This window comes from Camelina sativa, chromosome 6, assembly GCF_030686135.1.
Source record: "Camelina sativa cultivar CO46 ecotype springtype chromosome 6, ASM3068613v1".
Taxonomy (NCBI): Eukaryota; Viridiplantae; Streptophyta; class Magnoliopsida; order Brassicales; family Brassicaceae; genus Camelina; species Camelina sativa.
The window spans coordinates 23,136,440-23,147,565 of NC_141885.1; the positions used below are offsets into that span (position 1 = coordinate 23,136,440).

Sequence of the window (11,126 nt, forward strand, 5' to 3'; positions counted from 1 at the left end):
CCTTGAGGAGCCAAATAAATTTGAATATTCTTTATCACGTTTATAAAAATCATTTAAGTATAACTGTATAAGTCGTCGACAAAAAAAAATGTGTTATTTATATAGTCAACAAAAATAATGTGATGTGAACTCTTTTTTTCATGGAAAAAAAAACTCTATTTTTGTTTTCTTATTGGCCGGCCGGATGGATAGATTGGGCGGTGTGGATTGTAGTTCGCCGGCTTACGATCATATTTAGAAATTTATTGTTGCTTTTTTTCCACTCTTTTTGTCGACTTAATTATTTTGGGTCTAATATACGAAAAATTACCTTCTGTTGTTTATTAATTTTGTTAGATGAATACTCGTATTGGTCTAAGATGAGTATCATTTAACTTAAATATATAAACTTATCATTTTAACCAAGCATTTTCAAGAAACAAAAAAAAAAGTCAATGTCAATAAAAAAATCAACGTACAGACGTTTTCAGACGTTCACTATACATTATTTCGACAATCTTACTCTTACAGTAAGATTCTGTCGTGACATTAAAAGCCTGTTAACTCAATATCAACAAAACTCTAGCATTGAACGAGATACAAGTCTATCTATTTCAGATCCAGAAACCATAAACGTTAAATTAATCCTCTTAATTCTATCTTTGATTTGTGAAAACCATCTAAAAACCAAACATGATCCACCACAGAGACGTGTGTTGGTTGTCCCAAAAAAATGTGTACTCGCTAGCAAAAACCGAAATTAAAACCTTCTTTCTTCTTGATTGACAAAAAAAAAAAAAAACCTTCTTTCTTCTTATAATGACCATGCATAGAGATTCGTGCGCCTTATCATTTTTGCAAAACTAATAAATTACGTAGTTGCCTGAAGCCAAATAGCCAATCTTCTTTCCACAATAACAATATTTTCATTAAAAAAAACATATTTCATTTCTTTTATATTAATTAACGTAGAAATGAACAATGATTTAAATTAGAGCACTTGAATATAATAGTACACCGGCCACAACCCCACAATTCACAAACTTGAGAAAGAGAGAGAGAGAGAGAATATGCCCAAGCTTACCAAACCTAATCATTTTCATAATTAACGATAAAAAAATAGTTTTGGTAAGATGATGATGTTTTTAGTTCACTTTTGATTCCTTTTTTAAAAATCGTTTTCATATATCTACATATAAATGTTTAATTGTTCAAGTTTTTTTTTCTAAAATATACATTGTGGTTCGATGTAAATAAATATGATGGTTCAAAACTTCAATTTAGTATTGTTAAAATATAAATTGAATGATTTTCGTTATGTCCACGTATATGTTTGGCTCTTTCAACGTTTAAGATAGTTAATGCTTTGAAATCTTATAACTAGTTATAATAGGTGAGGTGACCGGTCCAAAAATGCATCTTTTCAAAAAAAAAAAAAATTGAGCGAGGAAAACATTAAGGACCTTAAAAGTGTCACAAAGTAGGGGAATTCCGAGGGTTAAATGTTTTGGAGATACTACTGTGGCTACTATGTTTTTGAGAAGTATGTACATGTGTGGACAAAAAAAAAAGTATGTACATGTGACATGGTAAATATATACTGGAACATTCACCACTACAAGTCTAGAACGTTCGCATGTATGCATGCCATCTGATGTGCACCATAAATATTCATTAATGCGATCCACCCCAAAACAATGGATCTACCTAACAATCCATCCCCATCTAGGTTATTCTAAAATCACACGACTTACATCAAATAAAAAGTTTCACATGTTTATATCATTCACAGGTCACAATTCGTTGGAATATATTATAGAAATAAATTTTGGAAAGAGACATTGTAATAGATATCCAACTTCGTCCCGTGTTATGTGATGGGACTTTTTTTTTTCTTCTCTAGTTGGTTTGGTTATCGTATTACGATTCTCTCTAAACACAACCGACTCATGTGTTTTATGTGTGTGTTATACATAAGTCAATCGCTTTAAACCCTTCGAATTTATATAAACCATCGGGATCTTTTTTATATAAAGAAAATTAGTTAAGTTGTTAAAACTTCCAACAGTTAAAAAAACATCAAGATGGTTTTAAACTATATTTTTAAGAACAAATTGCCAAACTATTCGAAATTATTTTTTATAAATAAGTTTCAAATAAAATAACAAACTAATTTATCGCGTCTTTAGATTATTATTATTCAATTTAACTTGTTGCATTTTTTAATCAAGAATAATCACTTTCTAGCAGAACCAATCAGCCGAATAATAAACCTAAACCACCCAAAAGAGACAGATTGCATCGTGGTGGTAGGACATTCATAAATGATTTTTTTTCCTTAAGTGGAGGGCCGTCACACAATACTTTTTGTCTAATATATAGATCATTGGTCTACAAAATAAAATGCTAAAATAAATATATATTATCTATTTGTATGTTATGTAAAAAACTGTGAGATGGTCTGGAATGTTAGAATTTGGTGCCATAAACAATAATATTCATATATTATCATTCTTTTTTTTTAACAATCATAGAAAATTTGGCACCATAAACAAGATAACATCTTATAATTTCCTCGTATACGTGGAGGGAGAATTGAAAGAATTACGATAAATCGGATGATTTGGCATAGATGTCATTTATGTTAATAATTCCACTTAACGATAATATTTTTTTTTTAAATCATAAGATATGGTTAGCATGTAATGTCACTACGAATATCAAATTCACAAAACTAGCCATGACTTTATCCACACAGAATTATTTATGTTTCAAGTACACAGACCCAAGAGAAAACAACGACAATATAACAAAGAAAACAACGACAAATAATAAATAAGGAAGAAACAAATGACTAAACATACGAATTAGTAACAACTCTTTAGTATAATTTTTGTTCTGGAGCTTGATTTGTATTTACAACGTATATATATTCGAAAGATTAAATTCTACCACTAATTAAGTTAAAAAACAAAAACTTTTAGCAAAATAGTTGGAGAAAATTACTAGAATAAACTTGTATTTTCCTCTTTAGATCATTCGAGAGAGAGAATATGAAAAAAGGACAAAACCTCTATACATGTACAAACATGACAAGTCATTATCCGCCACGTAGATTGGTCGGTTCCGCTTCGCTGGAATCATAGCGATGTACTTGTTTAGCCTGTTCCCATAATTATTTAAAACAAATTTAAATCTTCACCCGCTCCAATCACATAATTTCAACAAAAATTAAAAATTTTATTTATTATTTCTAAATAATTTCTCAACCGGTAACAAGTCACAAAGAAGGCGCCACCTCAGATATAAGTAAGAGCACAGAGTAGAACAGAGGAACTCATCATCAATCACATCTCCCTCACTCTTCTAACATCTAAGACCGATTCAATCTCAGCTGTCCGTCCGATCATGCCGATCAGAAACATCGCCGTTGGCCGTCCAGATGAGGCGACCCGTCCCGACGCCTTGAAGGCGGCGTTGGCTGAGTTCATTTCAACTTTGATCTTTGTCGTCGCTGGTTCAGGCTCTGGCATGGCTTTTAACAAGCTCACTGAAAACGGAGCCACTACTCCTTCCGGTCTCGTAGCTGCTGCACTGGCTCATGCCTTTGGACTTTTTGTAGCTGTCTCCGTTGGTGCTAACATCTCCGGTGGACACGTTAACCCTGCCGTCACTTTCGGCGCTTTCGTTGGTGGTAACATCACTCTCCTCCGTGGTATCCTTTACTGGATCGCTCAGCTCCTCGGCTCAGTCGTCGCTTGTCTCATCCTCAAATTCGCCACCGGCGGCTTGGTATGTCAAATTAGTTATTTTTATCTGTTTTTGACCTAACTTTTCCCTCAAGTAACTAATTAACTTTTTGAAAATTTCAAGGCTGTGCCGGCTTTTGGACTCTCTGCCGGAGTAGGAGTGTTGAACGCTTTCGTTTTTGAGATCGTGATGACGTTCGGGCTTGTTTACACCGTCTACGCCACCGCCATTGACCCCAAAAACGGGAGTCTTGGAACAATCGCTCCAATCGCAATTGGTTTCATAGTTGGAGCCAACATCTTAGCTGGAGGAGCATTCTCCGGAGCCTCCATGAATCCCGCCGTGGCTTTTGGACCAGCGGTGGTGAGCTGGACCTGGACCAACCACTGGGTCTACTGGGCCGGACCTCTTGTTGGCGGTGGAATCGCCGGACTCATCTACGAGGTTTTCTTCATCAACACCACCCACGAGCAGCTCCCAACCACCGACTACTGAATTCATCTCTCTTTTTCTCTCTTGTGTAATTTTATCCGTCTTTGAATTTTAATGTTTTTGTATTTTATTCCGTTTGTGTAATTTCGAACCATCAAGGGGTTTATGACCGTTGGATGATCTTCTAGATGAATCCTTGTCCGTTGATTTCAAGAGTGGTAATTGCAACTACTATAATGTGAATTAAGTGTCCATCTCATCTTAAGTGTTCAAGTGTTCCAATCTTTTTTGTGTCATTTGTTTTTCCAAATTTTTAATTTCCACATCAGTTTTAAATTTTAGTTGATATATGGAGACATGGAGTAGTACATATATTTAAAATTAGTTATATTAGATAGCATATTGAACTATTGAAGTACGTCAAATTTTAAGAAATGAGAAAACGAATTATGAGTACTTAATTTAACCTATAAAACTATTGTGGTGCTAAGGATATAACGCCTAGCTAGAGAAGCTTTGTTACAAGTTTTGATCTGTTAGTGTCAAAAAAAAAAAAAAAATCGTATACGCATGTAGAAAGTTGAAAGTTGTGATTGTTGGCGTACGTTTTGCAATAAGGGAGTAAAATGAAATTGTGGGTCAGTCAGTGAGAGTAGTAGTGACTACGGCTTTTGTAGTTTTCTGTCCATGTGTATTTGCATTTTGTAAAAGTTGTGAAAATTAATGAAATAACAACGAGAAAATTATTTCACTTATTTAATGCAGTATATGTAAGAAATGGATCGAATAGCGTTGCAAAACTGAGAAAAACTCTCTCTGTAATTAAACTGAAACAAAGTTTGGTTCTTATAAGAATCTTACAACTGAGAAACCGAAATAAACGCAACTAAAAAGACTAGAGCTCGTGTCCTACAAATCAGGACTACGACTTATTCAATTTGAAACTTTCAAACTCAACACAACAACCTTAAAGACACGTTTTATTCTTCAATTCTTCCCCTAAACTGGAACCTCTCCTTCCAGTTTACTCTTCCTCACAGCACACTCCCATTCTTCTTCTCAATTTCTCGAACACTTCAAGTCTAACAGCCTTAGTCATGATATCAGAAATCTGTTCTTGAGTTGAGCAGTAATCCATCCTGATGACTCCGTCGTTTACCAATTCACGTAAGAAGTGAAACCTTACATGAATGTGTTTGCTCCTGCCGTGTAACACCGGGTTCTTGGACAATTTGATGGTTGAACTATTATCACAGAACATAACGGTACCTTCTCTTTGATCATACCCAATTTCCTCAAGAATGTTCCTCAGCCACACTGCCTGACATGCTCCATAGGCTGCTGCAACAAACTCTGCCTCAGTGGTGGATAGAGTCACTATAGGCTGCTTCTTTGATGCCCATGAGACAGCTCCTCCTCCAAGCATAAAGACATACCCTGAAGTGCTTTTCCGATCATCAACATCTCCTGCGTAGTCACTATCAACAAAACCAACAAGTTCTTGCCCTTCTCCTCTCTTGTACTGTATACCATGTTGCTTAGTTCCTTGTACATATCTCAATATCCTCTTTGCCGCCAACATAAGTTGCTCATTGGGTGTCTCCATGTAGCGACTAACCAGATTTACAGAAAAAATTAAGTCTGGTCTAGTTGCAGTTAAGTACCTTAGACTCCCCACAAGTTGTTTGAATGTCGTGGGATCAACAGCTTCTCCACCTCCCTCTTTTGACAACTTACTTCCTGGTACAATCGGATTCTTCACAGCATTACAACTCTCCATTCCATATTTCACCAACAGTTCTTCAGCATATTTCTGTTGACTGATGAAGATACCTCTTTCTTCTTGAACAACTTCTACACCCAGGAAATACTTCATCTTTCCCAGATCAGTCATGGAGAACTCTCTCATCATTGATTTCTTGAACTCCTCCAGCATTGTAGTTGAATTTCCTGTGTAGATCAGATCATCCACATACAAGCTTACTATTAAGATGTTACCTCCTTCTTTCTTCACAAAGAGCGTGTGCTCACAGTAGGCTTTCTCAAACTTCTCCTTCAAAAAGTAGCCCTCAATCCGACTGTACCAGGCTCTTGGTGCCTGTTTGAGTCCGTACAATGCCTTCCTTAGCTTGTATACTTTGCTTGATTCATCTTCAACTACAAAACCCTTTGGCTGTTCTACATAAACCTCTTCATCTAATTCTCCATGTAGGAACGCACTTTTCACATCAAGCTGAAACACTTTCCAATTTTTATCTGCAGCCATCGCAAGGATCAATCTGATTGTGTCCCATCGAGCAACTGGAGCGAAGACCTCATGAAAATCAACTCCATACTTCTGATGATACCCTTTAGCCACCAATCTTGCCTTGAACTTTTCTATCTCTCCTTTCTCATTGAACTTTGTTTTATACACCCATTTAACCCCGATCACTTTTGCTCCATGAGGTAGATCCATCAGCTCCCAAGTGTTGTTTTCTTCAATGGCTTTGATTTCAGCTTCCATGGCCTTTCTCCATACTTCTTGCTGCACTGCATCCTCAAAACGATATGGATCATCAGTTGCAACGAACATGGCCAGGAAGTTATCTTCTTCTTCTGAAATCACAAACCCTGCATTCCCTGTGACGTAATCTTTCATCCACACAGGTGCTTGGCGGTTTCGTTTCGTTCCATGAGCTATAGGCGTTTGATCAGTACCAGTTTGTTGAGTCTCCACTTCACCACCCTCTTCTTCTTCGTTGTTTTCTGGTGAACGTGGTGGCTCAGCTACTTCATTCTCATTCGCAGCTCCCACTGTTTCTTCACCCTCTGTTTCCGTTATCACCTCGTTCCATGTCAACTCGTTACCATGTATCTCATCATCCCAACTCCAACCTCTGGTTTCATCAAAATGAACATCTCTACTAATCACTATTTTCTTCGTCGCAGGATTGTAAAGACGATACGCCTTTGATTCCTTGCTCAAACCAAACATCACACATTTGACACTCTTCTCATCGAGTTTGATTCTTCGTTTGTACGGCACCAAAGCATAAGCAACACACCCAAAAATCTTTAGATGCCCCACTGATGGTTTGTGCTGACTCCACATCTCCTCAAGTGTGATGTCACCTAATGCTGCTGATGGACATCGATTCAAGATGTGAACCGCATATTGAACCGCTTCTGCCTAAAATCTCCTTGGCATCGACTTCTCCAGCAGCATACACCTTGTCATATTCATGATACTCCTGTTTTTCCTCTCTGCTACCCCATTTTGTTGTGGTGTGTAAGCAGCAGTAAGTTGGCGTTTGATCCCACTCTCCCTACAGTAATCCTCAAACATCTTTGAGTTGAATTCTCCACCTCTGTCTGTTCTCAAACACACCAAAGGCTGTCCCAACTCCCTTTCTGCACTAGCTTTAAATTCCTTGAAGGACTGCAGAGCTTCTGATTTTTCTGTCAAGAGAAATGTCCAACATTTTCTGCTATAATCATCAATAAAATTGATAATATACCTCTTTCCACTCTCTGACACTGGTGAGATAGGACCACATATGTCGCTGTGAACAAGCTGCAGTGCTCTTGTTGCTCTCCAATCACTCTTCTTTGGGATGTTGTCGCGATTCTGCTTCCCCTTTAGACAGACATCACAGGTGGATTCAGCTTCTTCAAGGCTAGCGACTGATAGTCCATTCACCATCTCCTTCTCTGCTAGAGTTTTTAGACCTCTGTAGTTAAGATGACCAAATCTTTTGTGCCACAGTTGCTCTGTTTTCTCCATCACCTGAAAACACTTGTGTTCTTCCACCTCTCTACCCATTCTTACTGTAGCATGAACAACAAACATCCTGTTTTTGGTCATAGTCGAGTACATCACCATAGTTCTCTGCTCCTTGTGCCAGATCTCACATACGTTGTCTTCAAAGATCACTCTAAGCCCTTTCTGCTGCAGCTGTCCCAAGCTAAGGAGGTTGTTTTTTAGACCAGGCACATAGTAGACTGAGGTAATTACTCTGACTGTGCCATTTATCTCCAATCGCAGGCTTCCCTTTCCTTCTACTATCATCCTTCTATCATCTCCAAGTTTGACGTTCTGTCTAAAGGCACCATCGAACTCACTGAACCACTCCTTGGTTCCACACATATGGTTACTGCACCCAGAATCCAGGAACCATATCTGCTCCTGATCCTCCATGTCGACATAAGACATTAGCACCATGTCTTCTTCCAACTCTGCATAGTTAGCTTCTTTGTCCCACTCTGGACATTCTGACTTATAGTGTCCCTTCTTGTGACATTTGTAACACTCTACCATCTCCCTTGAAGCGCCTCCACGCCCTCTGCCTTGGTACAAACCATGACCTCGACCTCGGTTTGATGGTCCGCTTCTGCCTCTGCCATAGCTTGGCCTCCATTGAGCTTCCACCTTAAGCGCATGCTCTTCTCCTCTAAGCCTGCTTAAGTTTTGCTCATGCACCATCAAAGAACTTTGCAGTCCATCCACCGTCATCATCTTGATGTCATTAGACTTTTCTATTGCACACACGGCGTACGTGAACTTCTCCACCAGAGTGCGTAGGATCTTCTCCACCACCTTCGGATCTGGCATGTCTTCTCCCAAATTCCTCATGTTGTTGGCAACCTCCATCACTCTTGAGAAATAGCCATTGATGGTCTCACCATTCTTCATCTCGAGGATCTCAAACTCTCTGCGCAACCTCTGCAATTGTGCGCTTTGAACCCTGTCATTGCCTTGAAACTTCCTCTTCATCGACTCCCATAGATCCTTGGATGTCTCCTTCTTTAGAATCGTCTTGAGGATCGTTTTGTCGATGGATGCAAACAGGTAGTTTTTCACCTTATGATCTGTGACAGTCTTCTCCGCCAACTCCGTTCTTTGTGGTCCGGTGAGAATCACATTCCTCTCCTGCCGTGGAATTCCAGTCTCAATGAGATCCCACCACTCTTTGGATCTGAGCAGATTCTCCATGAGCATCGCCCAGTGCTCATAGTCTCCATCGAACTTAGGCACAATCAACGTGTCTTTTTCACTCATTCTCTCTGTGTTGTAATCCTCAGGTTTGTGACAAGCAAAGCTCTGATACCACTTGTAAGAAATGGATCGAATAGCGTTGCAAAACTGGGAAAAACTCTCTCTGTAATTAAACTGAAACAAAGCTTGGTTCTTATAAGAACCTTACAACTGAGAAACCGAAATAAACGCAACTAAAAAGACTAGAGCTCGTGTCCTACAAATCAGGACTACGACTTATTCAATTTGAAACTTTCAAACTCAACACAACAACCTTAAAGACACGTTTTATTTTTCAGTATATTATTGTTTTGCAAACGTAGATTTCAATCATACCCGAGATTATATGATGTTATGGTCAACAACCTGACGTTTATCACGTAAAACGTCTAAATTAGGATCTAGTTAAATATGTAATTGGATAACAATGAAACTATAACTGGTTAACGGCAATGATGCGAAGCACAATTGGGTATCGAAAGTAGAATGAATCAGTTGACATAATAACGTTATATATGACACGAATGCTAAGATTGGAGTGGAACGAGGTGAATATATATATGTGGAAGGCTACTCTTTGGTGAGTTCTATCTATTAGGTTATTTAGGCAAACACTTTTTTTTTTGTGTGCGGTAAAAATCTATCAAACACTTGCTTCTCTTGTTTTTATTTTACAAAATCCTTTTGAACTGGTCTGGACCAAATCAACCCATCCGAAGAAGTGTCTCTGTGTTTACATCTGGCTTGTATCTTCGTTTTTGTTCCGATATGTCGGCGAGGAGTATCATAGGGACCTATCGGTCTTTGTCATCGACATGCTACGTTCCATAATTCGAATTCTTTTTGGTTTGGCATTAGATAGATACGGATCGATGTACATAAGCACGTGAAAACGCCTGCGCCAGTTTTTAGCATCTTCCTTACTATTCATTCTTCTTTCCTTCTACAAATCAGGAAAAGTTTGAAATTTTGGTCGCACAAGCAGAATCGTACACTGGTTCAATTGTAGACATGGTATTAATGTACTAATGTATCTTATGATTACTTTTTTGTTATACAAAACATCATCGTAAGTATATATGCATGGCTCGTTACATTTGTGTGTACTGTTGAGTATCTTTCCAATGTCATCAACATAACCTATAATTGAATTAAGATTTAACTGAAGCTTAAACAGGCCATTAAGATTCATTCTGTTGTTGTATGATTTTGGTGAAAGAAAAAAAGTAGTATATAGTAATATATACTAATCCAGAATGTTCGATAATTCACTACCCATGTGCCATTTTGGAAACTTTAACCTAATTTTCTGTTTCTCTTTCCCTTTCCCCGAGAAATTTGTAATTTGTCATCAACTTTTTGTAAGAGTACACACATAACTCATACCAGACCTTATCAATCATATGGCTCTCACAAAATCTAATAAATTGAACAAAGAGGTCGGTCACATGATCTAAACACAAACTTTGCTTATACGCACACGGTTACCCGCAAAATCGAAACTAAGAATTTAATCTCAAGTGAAACTCGAACCCATCTAACCGCTTCGTATTTTACTTGAAAAAAAACGACTAGCTAGTTGCACTAATCTCTATAATATGTAGTTTTAGATTTTACTAGATTTAATTTATAGTTCTCTAATATACCTAAAAGCAATTTAGATCAAACTTGTTGGTAGCATACCCCTTTTTATCTCCCCGCTATTGTTGAGATGAAAACAGAGAACTTATTTAACCACGTTATTGGCAACAAATTACATGTCACAAACGTTAAAATTGTCGTTAATAAAAACAATATGGGATACAGATTCGCACGAGGGACAAGGCCAAAAAAAAACTATCAAAAGTGATTGAAAAATCGACAGTAAAAGAGGACAGCTGGTCGCTATCGGCTAAAAAGTAAATAGATGAGGGGACCTTTGCATAAATTATTGATGTTAGGTCCCATT

At 37.7% G+C, this 11,126-nt stretch overlaps 1 protein-coding gene across 1 annotated transcript; it reads left to right on the forward strand.

The window, feature by feature from the left end:
• Nucleotides 1–3,318: 3,318 nt before the first annotated feature.
• On the forward strand, nt 3,319–4,420 carry LOC104792463 (aquaporin TIP1-1). The gene is made up of 2 exons (XM_010518607.3): nt 3,319–3,771; nt 3,853–4,420. Exons 1-2 carry the CDS (start codon nt 3,388–3,390, stop codon nt 4,222–4,224), a joined length of 756 nt encoding a protein of 251 aa, XP_010516909.1. The 5' UTR covers nt 3,319–3,387; the 3' UTR covers nt 4,225–4,420.
• Nucleotides 4,421–11,126: the final 6,706 nt, after the last annotated feature.

Excerpts from the sequence above, each read along its gene's own strand:
- LOC104792463 (XM_010518607.3), top strand. The coding sequence starts at position 3,388 with ATGCCGATCAGAAACATCGCCGTTGGCCGTCCAGATGAGGCGACCCGT. Across the intron at positions 3,772-3,852 it reads AATTCGCCACCGGCGGCTTG|GCTGTGCCGGCTTTTGGACT; the intron begins GTATGTCAAATT and ends GAAAATTTCAAG.